This window comes from Camelus dromedarius, chromosome 3 (genome assembly GCF_036321535.1).
Source record: "Camelus dromedarius isolate mCamDro1 chromosome 3, mCamDro1.pat, whole genome shotgun sequence".
NCBI lineage: Eukaryota > Metazoa > Chordata > Mammalia > Artiodactyla > Camelidae > Camelus > Camelus dromedarius.
In genome coordinates this window covers 115,862,324-115,885,742 of record NC_087438.1, presented here as the reverse complement: position 1 = coordinate 115,885,742, position 23,419 = coordinate 115,862,324, and the positions used below count along the sequence as shown (strand labels likewise).

At 40.9% G+C, this 23,419-nt stretch overlaps 1 protein-coding gene across 30 annotated transcripts in view; it reads right to left on the bottom strand.

Annotated features, from left to right (window-relative positions):
- The window catches only part of OBSCN (obscurin, cytoskeletal calmodulin and titin-interacting RhoGEF), a 169,985-nt gene that overhangs the window by 109,287 nt on the left and 37,279 nt on the right, over window positions 1–23,419 (bottom strand). For 27 of the 30 annotated variants that reach the window (XM_064484554.1, XM_064484556.1, XM_064484555.1 and 24 more), the window contains 6 exons: window positions 20,099–20,374; window positions 16,445–16,720; window positions 12,644–12,919; window positions 8,918–9,193; window positions 5,138–5,413; window positions 1,343–1,618 (listed from right to left, as the gene is read on the bottom strand). In XM_064484554.1, coding sequence (XP_064340624.1) covers window positions 1,343–1,618; window positions 5,138–5,413; window positions 8,918–9,193; window positions 12,644–12,919; window positions 16,445–16,720; window positions 20,099–20,374 — 1,656 coding nt within the window. The remainder of the gene's footprint in view (window positions 1–1,342; window positions 1,619–5,137; window positions 5,414–8,917; window positions 9,194–12,643; window positions 12,920–16,444; window positions 16,721–20,098; window positions 20,375–23,419) is intronic. The other 3 variants (XM_064484564.1, XM_064484583.1, XM_064484574.1) reach the window with 2 other exon arrangements.

Sequence of the window (23,419 nt, the reverse complement as noted above, 5' to 3'; positions counted from 1 at the left end):
TCAGCACAATTAAAGAGTAGAGCCACTGGACTTAGATATTGTTCTGTGACAAGATTATTTAGTATGGTTCCATTTATTCTAAAGTGGCTATTTTCCTTGTGTGAGTTGATACAGATTTTTGGAATTGATCAATTTGTAATCCTCTACTCCTTCTGAATTTGGTACACACATCTGTGTGCAGAGAGCTTCCATAACTATGTGAAAATAGCTGTCTCAGACAATTAAACTATGACAATCCAAAGTACAGACTGGAAATGATTCAAAGTATTATGTGTGGTCAAAATTTCCCCTTAACTGGTTCAATAAATTCAAACATCTGTTGTTCACAGGACTCTCCAGTGTGCCAGGTAAGTATCTACTTGATCTGCCAGAATAATTCCAGGAGAGGAACATCTGGTCTACATTAGCCCTACGCATCAAATAAGCCAGACTCCTAGAAATCAAGGAAGACCAATGGAGTCTGAACATGCGCTGCAATAATGCGACTAAGCATTATGACACGAAAAATAATACAAGGTGTAAAAGAGCAGCCCCTCTCTCTCCATATCCACCACTCATCCATGCTTACTTGACCAAACACTGGCCAAAAAATGGAAGCTTGGAATAGAGGAGGTTTATGATATTAATACACATAAGAGGAGCACCAGGGTCTGACTGCACAATAAGGCTGTCCCATTCTCACTACCAAATAAAGCCAATTTGGAATTCCCGATAACCAGTGAAAAATATATACATGTAAGGAGACTTTCTGGGATTAGCAGATACACTCGCTAATGTCTACCTTGCCAGCCTGATACACAAGCAGCCACAGCCAAAGAGCCATAACTCCACAAACACGTTCAAGCTAGCCCACAGTTTCTTTCCATCCTTCCCCCACCTGTTCAGTCTTGATATAACCTACCTCCCATTTCAGAATAAAGCTGGAGTCCACCTAAAAAATCAACCTTCCCTGTGTGCCAGCTGACCCTTAAGAAATCCCACTGGGACTATGATAACACATAGAAGTACACGGGGTGAAGAAACACAACAAAATCAGAAACAAAAATCAGGACAAGAAAAACTGAACAATGAGAAAGGGACTGGAAAATTCTACAGGCTCTAAACCAGCAGTGAAATATATAGTCCCCTTCCAGCCAGGGGCTGCTGTTATGTTAATTCCCCATTAGCAAAGCCTGCTGATGTGGCAGAAGTGACTTTTTCCTTCCATTCTAATTTATAGACCTACAATGAAGAGACGTGATGAGAGGACACCTAACAGCAGTTGCACAAAAGTCTGTAGAGGCTGTAAGCCAGTCCTATCATCCCGTAAACACAGATGGACTTAGTATCCTCAAGAACTGACCTGTGATGCCCAGGTGGAAGGAGACCCTCTGGCCCCCGGCCTCGCAGCTGTACTCCCCAGCATCTGCTTTGCCCGCCTGCTGCACCACCAGTCTCCGGGTGCAGCCCGTGGCCTCGACACGCACTTTCGAGCTGGAGCTCAGCTTCTTGCCGTCCTTGTACCACGTCACCTCCGTCTGGGCCTGGGCCACCTCGCAGCTCAGTGTGGCACTGGCCCCTGCCACGGCCTGTACTTCATTGTGTGCCGTCTGCTCCTTGGCAAACACCACCGAGGGCTCTGGGGACAGGCAGGGAGAGAGGGACACATGGAGTCAAAGATATCATCCAAGTGAAGATGCAGCACCAGCGAAAGAGCCACTCAGCAGGGAGCCAGGAAGACAGGAAACTTCTCCAGGCTGCGCACCAGCTGTGTGGCCTAGAGAAGCTCTCCCGTCTTCTCAACAATGAAGGACACAATTTATGTCTACACTCTGTCCCTGAGCTGTGCGTGCTGTTCCAGAGAGACACTGAGAATGGCTTCTCCCATGCCCACCTCCTCTGGGACCAGAGCTGTGGAGTCATGCAGTCCTCACCCTTCCTAGATGAGGCCAGACCCTTTCCCTCACCTTGGTGTGGGCCATGATCTCACCTGCAGTGAAGGACACTTCCTGAGGATCTGCCCCCTTGCCCACTCTCAGGGCTGTTAACTCTCGGAAACCTAGTGGCAGTGAGGCTACACCCCCTGTGTTGTCTCTTGCATGGTATTGATGACACACAAGATGAGGAATCTTTGTGATCATTTTGGTCCTTCTGTGGTTTGCTCTTCTGTGGTGTCACTGTTGAAGTTTTGCCTAATTTTCATAGAATTGCAGGTCTTTACATATTTGTTTAGGAGCTCTTTATATAGTTAAATACTACACTGTTGATGGTTACGTGTCTACATATCCTCCCCATTTTTCGCTCCTTTGTAATGTTTCTGGTGAAATTAAGTTATTGGTTTGTTTCATGCAAATAGGGTATAGTTGTCATTTTTGGTTCTGCATTTATCTTTTATTTTTAAAATCTTTCATTATTCTGAGTTCATTAAATAATCTATATTAGGTGATTTAAAAAAAAAAGCTTGTTTGACCTTGCCCATTGAAGTCTCCATCTACCTGGGGTTGATTCTCTGTGTGATATGAGGTAGATTTCAATTTTGTATTATCTTTCTCTGTGGTTAATGGTCTTAACACCACTTGTGAAAAGCCCCTCCTTTCTCTACACCTCAGTATGAGCTCAACATTCCATTCCTGTGTGTTTACCTATGTCTGCAGTGAGACCCACTTGTCTAAATTGTTGTGGCTAAAAAAAGAAAAAAAAAAAAACTAGATGTAAGTTAGAGCAAATGTCCCCACTTCATTTTTCAAGACTGGGTTGACTCTCCTTGGCTTTTGCAGTCAACTTATCAATATTCTGACACCCACAAGAACTCTTATTTGGCTTTTCATGGGAATAGAACATCTCTGGGTCTTCCACAGATTGCTATTCATTCATTTATATCTTTTTCTCCAACTCTCAACGATGGTTAATAATTTTGCCCACAAAGTGTCTCAGGATCCTTTAGTAGACGTGGAATTGGTAACATGATCTGTCTAATGTTTTTGTAACTCTTCTAAAATTTCATTTTCTAGTTTCTTGTATACAGATATAGAATTGTTTCTCTAATCAATATTTATATGCAGTAATATTTCCCAGCTCTCTCATTAAGTGCAATAATCAATGTTCCTAGATTTTCAAAACTGATAATCATATCATCTGTGACTTCCACGTTTTACTTGCCCAAGTTTTAATGTTTTGTTTTATTTCCCTCCTAATTGTGCTGCAAATGCACCATTAAAGTGGTGACAGTTGGCCTCCTTGCCTTGTTCTCTACTTCACATGCAGTGCTTTCAAGGTTTCAATTTATGTGTGATGTTAGCTAGTTTTTTTCTACTACCAACTATTGAATGAAGGAAGGACTCTTTTATTTATCCCTTAGTAAGAATTTTATGGCAGGAATTGATGTGCAATTTTATCAAGGAGTTCTCCTGGATTTGTGGTGTTATATTTTATTGAATATTTTTATTCTCCATGTATTGGGGAAATCGTATCATTTTCTCTTTTATTTGGTTCATGTCATGCTTTCTACTGAGTTTTAAATGTTTCCTGTGTTAAACCAATCTTGCACTCCTGGAGTATGATTGTTGTCTTAATGGATTATCCTTTTGATAAATTGCTAAATTCGGTGTGCTAATATTTTTTAAAGATACTAGACTTGATATCATCAAGAGATTAAACTATGTTAATTCTTCACATTTCCTTTGTCAGATTTTGGTAGCAATGACATGTTATCTACAAAAAAAAAGTGAATTAGAGAGCCTGTCTCATTTTTCAATACTACTGAAGAATCTATATATACATCGAATAATTTCTTTACAGTAAACTCAACAAAACTTGACAGTAGAGCAACAGGACTTAGACCATATTCTATCAGAAGATTATTTATGCAAAACGTTATGGACTGTACAACTTCCCTATTTTTCTTGTGTGAGTTGATATAGATTTTTGGAATTGATCAATTTGTAACCCTCTACTCTTTGTGAATTTGGTACATACAACTGTGTGCAGAGAGCTAACATATCTATGTGAAAATAGGTGTCCTAGACAATTAATATTTTGACAATCCAAAGCACAGACTGGAAATGATTCCCAGTATTCTGTGTGGTCAAAATTTCCCCTTATACAGGTTCAATGAATTCAAACATCTCTTATTCACAGGAACTCTCCAGTATGCCAGGTAAATATCTGCATGATCTGCCAGAACAATTCCAGGAGAGGGACATCTGGTCTACATCAGCCCTATGCATCAAATAAGCCAGACTCCTAGAAACCACAGAATACCAAAGGAGTCTGAACATGTGCTGGAGAAATGTGACTAAGCACTATGACATGTGAAATAATACATGGTGTAAAAGAACAGCCCCACTCCCTCCACATCCACCACTTCTCCATGCTTTCTTGACAAAACATAGGCTGTGAAAATGGAAGTTTGGAAGATAGGAGATTTCAAGAGATTAATACACATAAAAAGAGCAAGAGGGACTGACTGTGCAACAAGGTTGTCCCATTTAACTACCATATGATGCCAACTGGTATCCCCGACAACTGATTAAAAATATATACATGGAAGGAAACTTTCTGGTCCTGGGATTAGCAGATACACTCCCTAGGGTCTACCCTGCCAGTCTACAGCATAAGCAGCCCTAGCTCAAGAGCCAAAACTCCACAAACACATTCAAGCTCGAGCACAGCTCCTATCAATCCTTCTCCCACCTATTCAGTCTTGATGTAAGCTACTTCCCATTTCAGAATAAAGCTGGAGTCCACTTAAAAAATGAACCTCCCTGTGTGCCAGCTGGGCCTTAAGAAATCCCACTGGGAACTATGATAACACATAGAAGTACACGGGGTGAAAAGACACAAGTAAGTCAGAAAGACAAAATCAGGACAAGAAGAACTGAACAATGAGAGAGGGACTGGAAAATTCTCCAGGCTCTAAAATAGCAGTGAAATATATACTCCCTACCAGCCAGGGGCTGCTGTTATATTAATTCCCCCTTAGCAAAGCATGCTGATGTGGCAGAAGTGACTTTTTCCTTCCATTTCTAATTTATAGACCTAACATGAAGAGACGTGACGAGAGGATGCCTAATAGCAGGTGCACAAAAGCCTGTTGAGGCTGTAAGCCAGCCCTATCATCCCATACACACAGGTGGACTTAGTATCCTCAAGAACTGACCTGTGACACCCAGGTGGAAGGAGACCCTCTGGCCCCCGGCCTCGCAGCTGTACTCCCCGGCGTCCGCCTTGCCCGCCTGCTGCACCACCAGCCTCCGGGTGCGGCCTGTGGCCTCCACATGCACTTTTGAGCTGGAGCTCAGCTTCTTGCCGTCCTTGTACCACGTCACCTCCGTCTGGGCCTGGGCCACCTCGCAGCTCAGTGTGGCACTGGCCCCTGCCACGGCCTGTACTTCATTGCTCACCGGCTGCTCCTTGGCAAACACCACCGAGGGTTCTGGGGACAGAAGGGAGGGATTCATAGGGTCAAAGATATCATCCAAGTGAAGATGCAGCACTGAGGAAAGAGCCACTCAACAGGGAGGCAGGAAGACAGGAAACTTCTCAAGGCTGTGCACCAGCTGTGCGGGCTTGAGAACGTCTCCCGTCTTCTCAACAACAGACACAATTTATGTCTACACTCTGCCCCTGAGCTGTGCGTGCTGTTCCAGAGAGACATTGGGAACGGCTTCTCCGATGTCCACCTCCTCTGGGACCGAAGCTGTAGAGTCATGCAGTCCTCACCCTTCCTAGATGAGGCCAGACCCTTTCCCTCACCTTGGTGCGGGCCACGTTCTCACCTGCAGTGAAGGACACTTCCTGAGGATCCACCCCCTTGCCCATCTCAGGGTTGGCAACTCTTGGAAATCTAGTGGCAGTGAGGCTACACCCCCTGTGCTGTCTCTTGCATCGTCCTGAAGACTCACAAGGAGAGGAATCTTTGATCATTTTGGTCCTTCCGTGGTTTGCTCTTCTGTGGTGTCACTGTTCAAGTTTAGCGCCAGTTTCAAAGCACTGCGGTACTTTTTCATATTCGTTTAGGAGTTTTGATCTAATTAAATGCCAGAATGTTGATGATTATGTGTGTATACATCCTCCCCATTTTTGTGCTCTCTCTTTTCGCTCCTTTGTAATGTTTCTGGTGAAATGAAATTTTCAGTTTTAGGCATACTCCAGGCAAATATGTCAAGTTGTCCTTTGTGGTTTCTGCTTTTGTCTTCTGTTTTAAAATCTTTCATTATCCTGAGGTCATTAAATAATCTATATTATCTGATTACACAAACTTGTTTTACCATCCCCATGGAAGTCTCTAACCTGTGCAGGGTTGATTCTCGTGTGTTATGAGGACGATTTCAATTTTATTTTTCTGTATAGTTAATGCTCTTAAGACCAATTAGGAAAAGCCCCTCCTTTCTCTACAGCACGATGTGAGCTCAACATTCCATTTGGGTTATTTGCCTATCTCTGCATTGGGACCCACTTGTCTAAATTGCTGTAGCATTAACAAAAAATGAAGTCCTGACATAGGTTAGAGTAAATGTCCTCACTTTGTTCTTCAAGACTGGCTTGAATCTCCCTGGCCTTTGCAATCAATTTGTCAATAGTCTCACACCCAAATGAGCTGTTATTTGGGTTTTACTGGGGGTTGAACATCTCTGGGTTGTCCACTGATTTTTATCCATTTATTTATATTCTTCTCTCTGTCTCTCACAATATTTAATAATTTTGCTTACAAAGAATCCCAAGATCCTTTCTTAGACTTGGAATTAATGACAGGATATATCTAATGTTATTGTAACTCTTTTCAAAGTTCATCTTCTAATTTCTTGTTTCATGTATATAGACATAGAATTGATTCTGTATTAGTATTTATATGCAGTAATCTTTCACAACTCTCTCATTAAGTGTAGTAATTCATATTCCTAGATTTCTAAATTGATAATCATATCATCTGTGAATTTCATGTTGTATTTTCCCAAGTTTTCATCTTTCATTTTACGTCCTCCCAAGTGTGCTGTAAAATAGCATTAAAGCGGTGACAGTTGGCTTCCTTGTCTTGTTCCCTACTTCATATGCAGTACTGTCAAGGTTTCACTTTATGTGTGATTCTAGCTAGTTTATTTTCCACTACCAATTATTAAATGAAGGAACAACCATTTATTTATACTTTGGAGAAATTTTCAGGCAAGAATAGATGTTAAATTTTATCAAGTACATCTCCTGGATTTATGGTGTTATGTTTTATTGAGTAATTTTATTCTGCATTTAAATTGGGGAAATTGTATCATTGTTCTCTTTTATTCTGTTAATGTCAAGCTTTCTATTGAGTTTCTAATGTTTCTTGTGTTAAACCAACCTTGCATTCCTGGAGTATGACTATTGTCATAGTGGATAACCCTTTTGATAAATTGCTAAATTCACTGTACTAATATTTTTAAAATATATTATTCTTGACATCATCAAGAGATTAACCTGTGTTAATTCCTCCCATTCACCTTATTGGATTTTGGTAGGAATGATATGCTATCTACAAAAAATGAATTAGTGTAACTCATTTCTCAATACTACAGAAGAATCTATATGAACATGGAAAAATTTCTTTACAGAATACTCAGTACAATTTAAGAGTAGAGCCACTGGACTTAGATATTATTCTGCAACAAGATTATTTATTATGGTTCCATTTATTCAAAAGTGTCTATTTTCCTTGTGTGAGTTGATAATAGATTTTTGGAATTGATCAGTGTGTAATCTTCTACTCTTTGTGAATTTGGTATACACTGTGTGAGCAGAGAGCTTCCATATCCATGTGAAAATAGGTGTCCCAGACAATTAATACTTTGACAACCCAAAGTGCAGCCTGGAAATAATTCCAAGCATTATGTGTGGTCAAAATTTCCCCTTAACTGATTCAATGAATTGAAACATCTCTTTTTTGCAGGAACTCTCCAGTGTGCCAGATGGGTATGGAGATAATCTGCCAGAACAATCCCAGGAGAGACACATCTGGTCTACCTCAACCCTCTGGATCAGATAGAGTAAACTCTTAGAAACCAAGCAACACCAATGAAGTCTGAATATTATCTGGAAAAATGTGACTAAGAATTATGGCATGGAAAATAATACACAGTGTAAAAGAACAGCCCATCTCCCTCCACATCCACGACTCGTCCATGCTTTCTTGACCAAACATTGGCTGTTTAAATGGAACTTTGGAAGACAGGAGATTTCAAAATATTAATACACATAAAAAGAGCAACAGGGTCTGACTGTTCAACAAGGCAGTCCCATTCTCACTATGAAATAATGCCAATTGTCATCCTTGATAACTGATGAAAAATATATACATGGAAGGAGACTTTCTGGTCCTGGGATTAGCAGATGAATTTGCTACTGTCTACCTTGCCAGTCTGCTGCACTAGCAGCCCTAGCTCAAGAGCCAAAGCTTCACAAACACGTTCAAGCTCCAACAAAGTTTCTTTCCATCCTTCTACCACCTATTCAGTGTTGATATAAGCTCCTTCAATTTCAGAATAAACTGGAATCCACCTAAAAAATGAACCTTCCTGTGTGCCAACTGCACCTTAAGAAACCCCACTGGAAACTATGATAATACATAGAAGTTCATGGGGTGAAAAAACACAAGTAAGTCAAAAAAACAAAATCAGGGTAAGAAGCACGGAATGGTGACAAAGGGACTGAAAAATTCTCCAGGCCATAAAGCAGCAGTAGAATATATATTCCCTTTCAGCCGGGGGCTGTTGTTATGTTAATTCCCCATTACCAGCACATATTGTTGTGGCAAAAGTGACATTTTCCTTCCATTTCTAATTTATAGACCTAACTTGAAGAGACATGATGAGAGGACGTCACATGGCAGGTGCACAAAAGTCTGTTGAGGCTGTAAGCCAGTCCTATCAACCCGTACACACACGTGGACTTAGTATCATCAAGAGCTGACCTGTGACTTCCAGGCGGAAGGAGACCCTCTGGCCCCCGGCCTCGCAGCTGTACTCCCCGGCGTCCGCCTTGCCCGCCTGCTGCACCACCAGCCTCCGGGTGCGGCCCGTGGCCTCCACACGCACTTTCGAGCTGGAGCTCGGCTTCTTGCCGTCCTTGTACCACGTCACCTCCGTCTGGGCCTGGGCCACCTCGCAGCTCAGCGTGGCACTGGCCCCCGCCACGGCCTGCACTTCACTGCGCGCCGGCTGCTCCTTGGCAAACACCACCGAGGGCTCTGGGGACAGGCAGGGAGGGATTCATAGGGTCAAAGATAGAATCTAAGTGCAGATGCAGCACTGGGGAAAGAACCACTCACCAGGGAGGCAGAAAGACAAGAAACTTCTCTAGGCTGCGCACCAGCTGTGCGACCTAGGGTAGCTCTCCTGCCTTCTCAAAAACGAGGGACATAATTTATGTCTACACTCTGCAACTGAGCTCTGCATGCTGTTCCAGACACACGTTGGGAACAGCTTCTCCCATGTCCACCTCCTCTGGGACAGGAGCAGTGGAGTCATGGAGTCCTCACCCTTCCTAGATGAGGCCAGACCCTTTCCCTCACCTTGGTGCAGGCCACGTTCTCACCCGCAGTGAAGGACACTTCCTGAGGATCCACCCCCTTGCCCACCCTCTTGGGTTGTCAACTCTTGGGAATCTAGTGGCAGTGAGGCTACATGCCCTGTGCTGTCTCTCGCATCGTTCTGATGACTCACAAGGAGAGGAATCTTTGTGATCATTTTGGTCCTTCTGTGGTTTGCTCTTCTGTGGTGTCACTGTTCAAGTCTTGCCTAATTTTCAAAGCACTGCTGCTCTTTTTCCTATTCGTTTAGTTTTTTTTATATAATTAAATACCAGAATGTTGATGGTTACGTGTGTATATATCCTTCTCATTTTTCTGCCCTACCTTTTTGCTCTTTTGTCATGTTTCCGGTAAAATTAAGTTACTGGTTTGTTATACTCAAATATGTCAAGTTGTCCTTTGTGGTTTCTGCATTTCTATTTTGTTTTAAAACTTTCATTTCTGAGGCCATTTAACCATATTATCTGATAAAAGGCTTGTTTGACCATTCCCACTCACGTCTCTACCTGCCTAGGACTGACTGGGTGGTATGAGGCTAATTTCAATTTTCTTCTATTTTCCTAAATGCTTAATGGTCTTCACATCACTTAGGAAAAGACCATCCCCTCTCTACAACTCAATGTGAATTCCATTCCTTTCTGCTGTTCTCTGCATTTAAATCCACTTGTTCAAATTGCTGTACCTTTTTTTAAAAGTCTTGATATAAGTTACAGCAAATGTCCCCACTTTGTTCTTCAAGACTGGCTTGACTCTCCTTGGCCTTTGCAATCAACTAGGAAATTGAACACCTCTGGGTCTTCCACAGAATTTATGTATTTATTCATATCTTTTTCAATGCCTCTAAAAATGTTTAATAATTTTAACCACAAGTAGGCAGAAGATCTTTATTAGATTTAAAGTTGGTAAGATGATCCATCTACTGTTATTGCAATTTTTCTAAACTTTCATTTTCTAGTTTCTTGTTTCGATACATACATACGGAATTGTTTTCTGCACAGTAGAATTTACATGCAGTAATGATTCCCAACTCTCTCATTAAGTATAGTAATTAATGTTCTTAGAGTTTCTAAACTGTTACATCATCTGCGACTTCCATGTTTTATTTTCCCAAATTTTAATCTTTTGTTTTATTTCCCTCCTAAGTGTGCTGTAAATGTAGCATTAAAATGGTGACAGTTGACTTCCTTGCCTTGTTCCCTAATCATATGTAATGCTTTCAAGATTTCAATTCATGTGTGATGTTAGCTAGATTTTTTTTTTACTATCAATTATTAATTATTAATAGAGAACCCTTTAATTATCCTTTGGAAAAAATTTTATGGCAGGTATGGATGTTAAATTTTATCAAGTACTGTTCCTGGATTTATGACAGTATATTATATTGAATATGTTTTATTCTCCATGTATTGGGGAAGTCGTATCATTTTTTCTTTTATTTGGTTCATATCAAGCTTCCTACTGAGTTTCTAATGTTTCCTGTTATGGTTAAACCAACCTTGCACTCCTGGAGTATGACTGTTGTCATAATGGATTATGCTTTTCATAAATCGTTAAATTCAGTTTGCTACTATTTTTTAAAAATACTATTGTTGATATTATCAAGAGATTAACCTGTGCTAATTTGTCCTGTTCACCTTATCTGAATTTGGTAGGAATGATATGTTATCTACAGAAAATGAATTAGTGTATCTCACTTCTCAATACTACAGAAGAATCTATATGAACATGGAATGATTTCTTTATAGAATTCTCAGTACAATTTAAGAGTAGAGCCACTGGACTTAGATATTATTCTGCAACAAGACTATTTATTATAGTTCCATTTATTCAAAAGGTTATGGACTGTACAACTTCTCTATTTTTCTTGTGTGAGTTGATACAGATTTTTGGAATTGATGAATTTGTAATCCTCTACTCTTTGAGAATTTGGTACACACATGTGTGTGCAGAGAGCTTCCATATCCATGTGAAAATAGGTGTCCCAGAGAATCCTTTGACAACCCAAAGTGCAGTCTTGAAATAATTCCAAGTATTATGTGTAGCCAAAATTTCCCCTTATCCTGGTTCAATGAATTCAAATATCTCTTGTTTGTAGGAACTTCCCAGTGTGCCAGATAAATATAGACATGATCTGCCAAAACAACCCAAGGAGAGAGACATCTGGTCTACCTCAGCCCTCTGCATCACATAGAGCCACACTTCTAAAACAAAGCAACACCAATGGAGTCTGAACATGTGCTGGAAAAATGTGACTAAGCATTATGACATGGAAAACTATACATGGTATAAAAGAACAGCCCCCTCCTTCCACATCCACCACTTGTCCATGCTTTCTTGATGAAACGTTGGCTGTGTAAACGGAAGGTTGGAAGATAAGAGATTTCAAGAAATTAATACACATAAAAGGAGCAACAGGGCTGGGCAACAAGGCTGTCCCATTTTTACTACCATATAATGCCAACTGGTATCCCTGACAACCGATGAAAAATACATGCATGGAAGGAGACTTTCCTGTCCTGGGATTAGCAGATACGCTCGTTCATGTTTACCTTGCCAGCCTGCTGCACAAACAGCCACAGTCCAAGAGCCATAACTCCACAAACACGTTCAAGCTTGAGCACAGTTTCTTTCCATCCTTCTCCCACCTATTCAGTCCTCATATAAGCTACCTCCCGTTTCAAAATAAAACTCGAGTCCATCAAAATTAATGAACCTTCCTGTGTATCAGCTGCCCCTTAAGAAATCCCGCTGGGAACTATGATAACACATAGAGATTCACAGGGTGAAAAACACAGCAAAGTCACAAAAACAAAATCAGGAAAAGCACTGAATAGTGAGAAAGGGACTGAAAACTTCTCCAGGCTCTAAACCAGCAGTGAAATATATAATCCCTTTCAGCCAGGGGCTGCTGTTATGTTAATTCCCCATTAGCAAAGCATGCTGATGTGGCAGAAGTGACTTTTTCCTTTCATTCCTACTTTATACACCAAACATGAAGAGACGTGATGAGAGGACATCTAATGGCAGGTGCACAAAAGTCTGTTGAGGCTGTAAGCCAGTGCTATCATCTGGTAGACACAGGTGGACTTAGTATTGTGAAGAACTGACCTGTGATGTCCAGGTGGAAGGAGACCTTCTGGCCCCTGGCCTCGCAGCTGTACTCCCCGGCGTCTGCTTTGCCTGCTTTCTGCACCACCAGCCTCCGGGTGCAGCCCGTGGCCTCCACACGCACTTTCGAGCTTGAACTCAGCTTCTTGCTGTCCTTGTACCACGTCACCTCCGTCTGGGCCTGGGCCACCTCGCAGCTCAGCGTGGCACTGGCCCCCGCCATGGTCTGTACTTCACTGCGCGCCGGCTGCTCCTTGGCAAACACCGCCGAGGGCTCTGGGGACAGGCAAGGAGGGATTCATAAGGTCAAAGATAGAATCTAAGTGAAGATGCAGCACTGGGGAAAGAACCACTCACCAGAGAGGCAGGAAGACAGGAAACTTCTCAAGGCTGTGCACCAGCTGTGCGGCCTAGAGAAGCTCTCCCATCTTCTCAACAACCAGGGACATAATTTATGTCTACGCTCTGTCCCTGAGCTGTGCGTGCTGTTCCAGAGACACCTTGGGAACAGCTTCTGCTATGCCCACCTCCTCTGGGACCGGCGCTGTGGAGTCATGCAGTCCTCACCCTTCCTAGATGAGGCCAGACCCTTTCCCTCACCTTGGTGCGGGCCACGTTCTCACCTGCAGTGAAGGACACTTCCTGAGGATCTGCCCCCTTGCCCATCTCAGGGCTGTTAACTCTTGGAAATCTAGTGGCAGTGAGGCTACACCCCCTGTGCTGTCTCTTGCATGGTCCTCGTGACTTACAAGGAGAGGAATCTTTGTGATCATTTTGGTCCTTCTGTGGTTTGCTCTTCTGTGGTGTCACTGTTCAAGTTTTGCCTAATTTTCATAGCATTGCACAACTTTTTCATATTCATTTCGGAGCTTTTATATAATTAAATACCAGAATGTTGACGGTTACATGTGTATACATCCTCCCCATTTTTTTGCCCTACTTTTTTGCTCCTTTGTAATGTTTCTGGTGAAATTAAGTTATCAGTTGCAGGCAAATATGTCAAGTTGTCCTTTGTGGTTTCTGCATTTATCTTCTGTTTTAAAATCTTTCATTATCCTGAGGTCATTAAATAATCTATATTATCTGATTAAACAAACTTGTTTTACCATCCCCATGGAGGTCTCTAAACTTCCTAGGGTTTATTCTTCATGTGATATGAGGTAGATTTCCATTCTATGTTTCTATATAGTTAATGTTCTTAAGACCAATTAGGAAAAGCCCCTCCTTTCTCTACAGCACAATCTGAGCTCCATATTCCATTTCTTTTGGTTGTTTGCCTATCTCTGCATTGAGAGCCACTTGTCTAAATTGCTGCAGCATATTGATTTAAAAAATGAAGTCCTGACATAGGTTAGAGTAAATGTCCACACTCTGTTCTTCAAGACTGGCTTGATCTCCTTGGCCTTTGCACTCAACTTGTCAATATTCTCACACCCATAAGAACTGTGATTTGGGTTTTGCCAGGGGTTGAATACCTCTGTGTCTTCCACAGATTTTTATCCATTCATTTTTATCTTTTTCTCTGCCTCTCAACAATATTTAACAATTTTGCCTACAAAGAGGCTCAAGACCCTGTCTTAGACTTGGAATTAATGACAGGGTATGTCTAATGTTATTGTAACTCTTCCCAAATTTCATTTTGTAGTTTCTTCTTTCTTATAGATAGGTACAGAATTGTTTCTGTATATTAATATTTCCCTGCAGTAAACTTTCCCTATTCTCTCATTAGTGTAGTAATTCATATTCCTAGATTTTCTAAACTGGTAATCATATCATCTGTGACTGCCATGTTTTATTTTCCCAAGTGTTAATCTTTTGTTTTATTTCCCCCTTAAATAGGCTGTAAACGTAGCATTAAAGTGGTGACAGTTGGCTTCCTTGCCTTGTTCCCTACTTCATACGCAGTGCTCTCAAGCTTTCATTTTATGTGTGATGCTGGTTAGTTTATTTTCTACTACCAATAATTAAATGAAGGAACAACCATTCATTTATACTTTGGTGAATTTTATGGCAGGAATTGATGTTAAATTTTGTCAAGTACATCTCCTGGATATATGATGTTATATTTTATTGAGTAATTTTATTTTCCAATTAAATTGGGGAAATCGTATCATTTTTCTCTTTTATTTGGTTCAAGTCTAGCTTTCTATTGAGTTACTAGTGTTTCTTGTGTTAAACCAAACTTGCACTCCTGGAGTATGACTGTTGTCACAGTGGATAATCCTTTTGATAAATTGTTAAATTCAGCTTGCTACTACTTTTTAAAAGATATTATTGCTGACATCGTCAAGAGATTAACCTGTGTTAATTCTTCCTGTTTATCTTATCAGATTTTGGTAGGTATGATATGCTATCTACAAAAAAATGAATTAATGTATCTCATTTTTCAATACTACAGAAGAATCTATATGAACATGGAATAATTTTTTTTATAGAATACTCAGTACAAGTTAAGAGTAGAGCCACTGGTCTTCGATATTATTGTGTGAGAAGATTATTTATTGTGGTTCCATTTATTCAAAAGGTTATGGACTGCACAACTTCTCTATTTTTCCTGTGTGAGTTGATATAGATTTTTGGAACTGATCAAGTCGTAATCTTCTACTCTTTGTGAATTTGGTACATCATGTGTGTGCAGAAAGCTTCCATATCCACATGAAAACAGGTGTCCCAGACAATTATTACTTTGACAACCCAAAGTGCAGTCTTGAAATAATTGAAGTATTATGTGAAGCCAAAATTTCCCCTTATCCTGGGTCAATAAATTCACATATCTTGCTCACATGAACTCTCCAGTGTGCCAGGTAACTATGGATATGATCTACCAGAACCACCCCAGGAGAGAGACATCTGGTCTACCTTAGCCCTCTGCATCAGATAGAGGCAGACTCCTAGAAACCAAGAAACACCAATGAAGTCTGAACATGTTCTGGGAAAATGTGACTAAGCATTATGACATGGAAAATAATACACGGTGTAAAAGAACAGCCCTTCTCCCGGCACATCCACCACTTGCTCATGCTTTCTTGACCAAATATTGGCTGTGAAAATGGAAAGTGGAAGATAGGAGAGTTCAAGAAATTAATATACATAAAAAAGGCAACAGGGTCTGACTGTGCAACAAGGCTGTCCCATTGTCACTACCAAATAAGCCAATTGGTATCCCTGATAACTGATGAAAGATATATACATGGAATGAGACTTTCTGGTCCTGGGATTAGCAGATACACTCCCTCATATCTACCCTGACAGCCTGCTACACAAGCAGCCACAGGCCAAGAGTCATAACTCCACAAACAGGTTCAAGCTTGAACAGTTTCTTTCCATCACTCCCCACCTATTCAGTATTGATATAACCTACCTCCCATTTCAGAACAAAACTAGAGTCCACCTAAATAATGAGCCTTCCTGTGTGCTAGCTTCCTCTTAAGAACTGCCACTGAGAACTATGGTAATACATAGAAATACATGATGTAAACAACACAACTAAGCTAGAAAAACAAAATCAGGAAAAGAAGAACTGAATGATGAGAAAGGGACTGGGAAATTCTCCAGGCTCTAAACCAGCAGTAAATATATACTTCCTACCAGCCAGGGGCTGCTGTTATGTTAATTCCCCATTACCAGTGCATATTGTTGTGGCAAAAGTGACTTCTTTCATTCATTCCTACTTTAAAGACCTAATATGAAGAGACATGAAGAGAGAACATCTAATGGCAGGTGCACAAAAGTTTGTTGAGGCTGTAAGCCAGTCCTACCACCCCATACACACAGGTGGACTTAGTGTCATCAAGAACTGACCTGTGACGTCCACGTGGAAGGAGACCTTCTGGCCCCCAGCCTCGCAGCTGTACTCCCCGGCGTCCGCCTTGCCCGCCTGCTGCACCACCAGCCTCCGCCCACGGCCCGTGGCCTCAACACGCACTTTCGAGCTGGAGCTCAGCTTCTTGCCGTCCTTGTACCACGTCACCTCCGTCTGGGCCTGGGCCACCTCGCAGCTCAGCGTGGCACTGGCCCCTGCCACAACCTGCACTTCACTGCGCACCGGCTGCTCCTTGGCAAACACCACCGAGGGCTCTGGGGACAGGCAGGGAGGGAGGGACACACGGGGTCAAAGATAGAATCTAAGTGCAGATGCAGCACTGGGGAAAGAACCACTCACCAGGGAGGCAGGAAGACAGGAAACTTCTCAAGGCTGTGCACCAGCTGTGCAGCCAGGAGAAGCTCTCCCACCTTCTCAACAACGGACACAATTTATCTCTATACTCTGCCCCTGAGCTGTGCGTGCTGTTCCAGAGAGAAGTTGGGAATGGTATCTCCCATGTCCACCTCCTCTGGGACCAGAGCTGTGGAGTCATGCAGTCCTCAACCTTCCTAGATGAGGCCAGACCCTTTCCCTCACCTTGGTGCAGGCCACGTTCTCACCTGCAGTGAAGGACACTTCCTGAGGATCCACCCCCTTGCCCATCTCAGGGTTGTCAACTCTCAGAAACCTAGTGGCAGTGAGGCTACACCCCCTGTGCTGTCTCTTGCTTGGTCTGATGACTCATGAGGTGAGGAATCTTTGTGATCATTTTGGTCATCCTGGTATTTGCTTTTCTGTGGTGTCACTGTTCAAGTTTTGCCTAATTTTCATAGCATTGCCTCTCTTTTTCATATTCGTTTAGAAGCTTTTTATATAATTAAATGCCAGAATGTTGATGGCTACGTGTATATGTATCCTACTCAGTTTTGTGCCCTACCTTTTCGCTCCTTTGTAATGTTTCTTGTGAAATTAAGTTATTGCTTTGTTACACACAAATATGTCAAGTTGTCCTTTGTCGTTTCTGCATTTCTATTTTGTTTTAAAAACTTTCATTATTCTGAGGTCATAAATCCATATTATCTGATAAAAGGCTTGTTTGAGCATTCTCTACCTGCATAGGGTTGATTGGGTGGTATGAGGCAAATTTCAATTTTCTTTTATTTTCCTATATGGTTAATGGTCTTAACACCACTTAGGTAAAAACTGTCCCCTCTCCACACCTCAGTGTGAATTCCATTCCTTTGTGCTGTTGTCTGCATTGAAGTCCACTTGTCCAAATTGCTGTACCTTTTTAAAAATTCTTGATATAAGTTACAGCAAATGTCCCCACTTTGTTCTTCAAGACTGGCTTGACTCTCCTTCTTTTTGCAATCAACTTTGAAATTGAACACCTCTGGTTTTCCACAGAATTTACATATTTATTTATATCTTTTTCACTGCCTCTAACAATGTTTAATACTTTTGCCCACAAGTAGGCACAAGATCATTATTAGACTTAAAATTGGTAAGATGATCCATCTAATGTTATTGCAATTTTTCTAAAATTTCATTTTCCAGTTTCTTGTTTCTGACATATACATACAGAATTGTGTTCTGTATATTAGAATTTATATACAGTAATCTTTCCCAATTGTCTCCTTAAGTGTAGTAGTAATTCATGTTCCTAGAGTTCCTACACTGATAATCATATCATCTGCGACTTTCATGTTTTATTTTTCCAAGTTTTAATCTTTTGTTTTATTTCCCGCCTAAGTGTGCTGTAAATGTAGCATTAAAGTGGTGACTGTTGGGTTCTTTGTCTTGGTCCTTACTTCATATGCAATGCTTTCAACTTCTCCATTCCTGTCTGAAGTTAGCCAGTGTTTTTTCCCACTACCAATTATTAATTTTTAATGAAGAAGCCTTTCATTTATCCTTTGGTAAGAATTTTATGGCAGGAATTGATGTTAAACTTTATCAAGTACTTCTCCTGGATTTATGATGTTATTTTTTATTGAATATTTTTATTCTCCATTTAAATTGGGGAAATTGTATCATTTTTCTCTTTTATTTGGTTCAAGTCTAGCTTTCTATTGAGTTTCTAGTATTTCTTGTGTTAAACCAACCTTGCACTCCTGGAGTATGACTGTTGTCATAGTGGATAATCCTCTTCACAAATTGCAAAATTCAGCTTGCTACTACTTTTTATTCTTGACATCATCAAGAGATTTACCTGTGTTAATTCTTCCTATTTACCTTTTCAGATTTTGCTATGATGGAATGATATGTCATCTACCAAAAAAAATGAATTAATGTACTTCATTTTTCAATAATACAGCAGAATCTATATGAACATGGGATAAATTATTTGCAGAATATGCAGTAAAATTTAACAGTAGAGTTTATGGACTTAGATACTACTCTGTGAGAAGATTATTTACTATGGTTCCATTTATTCCAAGGTTTACTGACTGTACAATTTGTCTATTTTTCTTGTGTCAGTTGATAAAGATTTTTGGAATTGATCAATTTGCAATCTTCTACTCTTTGTGAATTTGGTACACTCATCTATGTGCAGAGAGCTTTGACAGCCCAAAGTGCAGCCTTGAAATATTTCCAAGTATTACGTGTAGTCAAAATTTCCCCTTATCCTGGTATAGTTCAATGAATTCAAATATCTCTTGTTCGCTGGAACTCTCCAGTGTGCCAGGTAAGTGTCTACATGATCTGCCAGAACAATCCCAAGAGAGAGACATCTGGTCTACCTCAGCACTATGCATCAGATAGAGCCAGACTCCTAAAACCAAGGAACATCAATGCAGTCTGAACATGTGCTGGAAAAATGTGACTAAGCATTATGACATGGAAAACAATACATGGCATAAAAGAATAGCCCCTCTCACTGCACATCCACCACTCGTCCATGCTTTCTTAACCAAACATTGGCCGTGAAAATGGAAGGTTGAAAGATAGGAGATTTATGATATTAATACACATAAAAAGAGCAGCAGGGTCTGACTGGGCAACAAGGCTGTCCCATTATCACTACCAAACAATGCCAAATGGTATCCCTGACAACCAATGAAAAATACATACATGAAAGGAGACTTTCCTGTCCTGGGATTAGCAGATACACTCGCTCATGTCTTGCTGGCCAGCCTGTTGCACAAACCGCCACAGCCCAAGAGCCATAACTCCACAAACACGTTCAAGCTCCAACACAGTTTCTTTCCATCCTTCTTCCACCTATTCAGTCTTAATATAAGCTACCTCCCATTTCAGAATAAAACCGGAGTCCACCTAAAAAATGAACCTCCTGTGTGAAAGCTTCCTCTTAAGAAATGCTACTAAGAACTATGGTAATACATAGAAATGCTGGGGTAATAGACACAAGGCAGAAAAACAAAATCAGGACAAGAAGCACTCAGTGGAAAATACTCCAGGCTCTAAACCAGCAGTGAAATATATACTCCCTACTAGGCAGGGGCTGCTGTTACGTTAATTCCGCATCAGCAAAGCATGTTGATGTGGTAGATGACTTTTTCCTTTCATTCTTACTTTATAGATTCAACATGAAGAGAGGTGATCAGAATGTCTAATGTCTGTTGAGGCCATAAGCCAGTCCTATCATCCTATACAAACAGGTGGACTTACTGTCATCAAGAACTGACCTGTGACGTCCAGGCAGAAGGAGACCCTCTGGTCCCCGGCCTCGCAGCTGTACTCCCCGGCATCTGTTTTGCCTGCTTTCTGCACCACCAGCCTCCGGGTGCAGCCCGTAGCCTCCACACGCACTTTCGAGCTGGAGCTCAGCTTCTTGCCGTCCTTGTACCACGTCACCTCCGTCTGGGCCTGGGCAACCTCGCAGCTCAGCGTGGCACTGGCCCCTGCCATGGCCTGTACTTCACTGCGTGCCGGCTGCTCCTTGGCAAACACCGCCGAGGGCTCTGGGGACAGGCAGGGAGGGAGGGACACACGGGGTCAAAGATACCATCTAAGTGAAGATGCAGCACTGGGGAAAGAACCGCTCAACAGGGAGGCAGGAAGACAGGAAGCTTCTCCAGGCTGTGCACCAGCTGTGCAGCCTAGGGTAGCTCTGCCACCTTCTCAACAATGAGGGACACAATTTATGTCTACATTCTGCCCCTGAGCTGTGCATGCTGTTCCAGCGAGACACTGGGAACAGCTTCTCCCATGTCCACCTCCTCTGGGACCAGAGCTGTGGAGTCATGCAGTCCTCACCCTTCCTAGATGAGGCCAGACCCTTTCCCTCACCTTGGTGCGGGCCACGTTCTCACCTGCAGTGAAGGACACTTCCTGAGGATCCACCCCCTTGCCCACCCTCAGGGCTGTTAACTCTTGGAAACCTAGTGGCAATGAGGCTACTCCCCCTGTGCTGTCTCTTGCATGGTCCTGCTGAGTCACAAAGTGAGGAATCTTTGTGATCATTTTGGTCCTTCTGTGGTTTGCCCTTCGGTGGTGTCACTGTTCAAGTTTTGCCCCAGTTTCAATAACATTGCCCGTCTTTTCCATATTCATTTAGGAGATTTTTATATAATTAAATGCCAAGGTGTTGATGGTTATGTGTATATATATATCGTCCCCATTTCTGTGCCCTACTTTTTGCTCCTTTGTAATATTTCTGGTGAAATTAAGTTATTGTTTGCTGGCATACTGTAGGCAAATATGTCAAGTTGTCCTCTGTGGTTTCTCCATTTATCTTGTGTATTCAAATCTTTCATTATTCTGAAGCCATTAAACAATGTATATTATCTGATTTTTAAAACTTGTTTTACCATTCCCATTGAGGTCTCTAACCTTCCTTGGGTTGAATTCTTCGTGTGGTATGAAATAGATTTCAATTTTCTTTTTATACAGTTAATGATCTTAAGACCACTTATGAAAAGATCTCCTTTTTCCACAACTCAAAATTTAAAATTTCACTTTCTAGTTTCTTGTTTCTTGTATACAGATATAGAATTGTTTCTGTATATTAATATTTATATACAGTCATCTTTCCCAAGTCTCATATTAAGTGTAGTAATTAATGTTGCTAGATTTTCTAAATTGATAATCATACTATCTGAGACTTCCACGTTTTACTTCCCCAAGTTTTCATCTTTTATTTTATGTCCCCCAAGTGTGCTGTAAATGTAGCATTAAAGCGGTGACAGTTGGCTTCCTTGTCTTGTTCCCTACTTCATATGCAATACTTTCAAGGTTTCATTTTATGTGTGATTCTAGCTAGTTTATTTTCCACTACCAATTATTAAATGAAGGAAGGGGGAGTGGGTGGGAAGGGACACACTGGGAGTTCGAAATTTGTAGATACTGACAGGCATATGTAGAATAGATAAACAAGATTATACCGTGTAGCACAGGGAAATATATACAAGATCTTGTGGTAGCTCACAGAGAAAAAAACCTGGGACAATGAATATACGTATGTTCATGTATAACTGAAAACCTGTGCTCTACACTGGAAATTGACATGACATTGTAAAATGACTATAACTCAATAAAAAAAAGTCTAAAAAAAAAGGAACAACCATTCATTTATATGTTGGTGAAATTTTTATGGCAGGAATTGATGTTAAATTTTATCAAATACATCTCCTGGATTTGGTGTGATATTTTCTTGAGTATTTTTATTGTCCTTTAAATTGAGGAAATCTTATCTTTTTCTCTTTTATTTTGTTAATTTCAAGATTTCTATTGAGTTTTAATGTTTCTTGTGTTAAGCCAACCTTGCACTCCTGGAGTATGACTGTTTTCATAGTGGATTATCCTTTTGATAAATTGCTAAATTCAGTCTGCTACTATTTTTTAAAGATACTATCCTTGACATCATCAAGAGATTAACCTGTGTTAAATCCTCCATATACTTTATTAGATTTTGGTAGGAATGATATGTCATTGACAAAAAATGAATTAGACTGTATCTCATTTTTCAATACTAAAGAAGAATTTATATGAACATGAAATAATTTCTTTCCAGAACACTCAGCACAATGTAAGAGTAGAGCCATTGGACTTAGGTATTATTCTTGAGAAGATTATTCACTATGGTTCCATTTAGTCAAAAGGTTATGGACTGTACAACTTCTCTATTTTTCTTGTGTGAGTTGATATAGATTTTTGGAATTGATCAATGTGTAATCCTCTACTGTTTGAGAATCTGGTGCACACATGTGTGTGCAGAGAGCTTCCATATTTATGTAAAATGGGTGTCCCAGACAATTAATACTTTGAAAACCCAAAGTGCAGCCTTGAAATATTTCCAAGTATTATGTGTAGACAAAACTTCCCCTTATCCTTATCCAATGAATTCAAACACCTCTTGTTTACAGGAACTGTCCAGTGTGCCAAGTAATTATCTACATGATCTGCCAGAACAATCCCAGGAGAGACACATCTGGTCTACCTCAGCCCTCTGCATCAGATATAGCAAGACTCCTAAAATGAAGGAACACCAATGCAGTCTGAACATGTGCTGGAAAAAGGTGACTAAGCATTATGACATGGAAAATAATACTTGGTATAAAAGAACAGCCACTTTCCCTCCACATCCACCACTCATCCATGCTTTCTTGACCAAACATTGGCCATGAAAATGGAAGATTGGAAGATAGGAGATTTAAGATATTAATACACAGAAAAAGAGCAGCAGGTTCTGACTGTGCAACAAGGCTGCCCCATTCTCACTACCAAATAATGCCAATTTGGTATCTCCAATAACTGATGAAAAATACATACATGGAAGGAGACCTCCTGGTCCTGGAATTAGCAGATACACTTCCTAGTTTTTATCTTGCCAGCCTGCTTCACAAGCAGCCACAGCCCAAGAGTCACACCTCCACAAACACGTTCAAGCTCCAACAGAGTTTCTTTCCGTCCTTCTCCCACCTGTTCAGTCTTGATATAAGCTACCTCCCATTTCAGAATAAAACTCAAGTCCATCAAAATAAATGAACCTTCCTGTGTACCAGCTG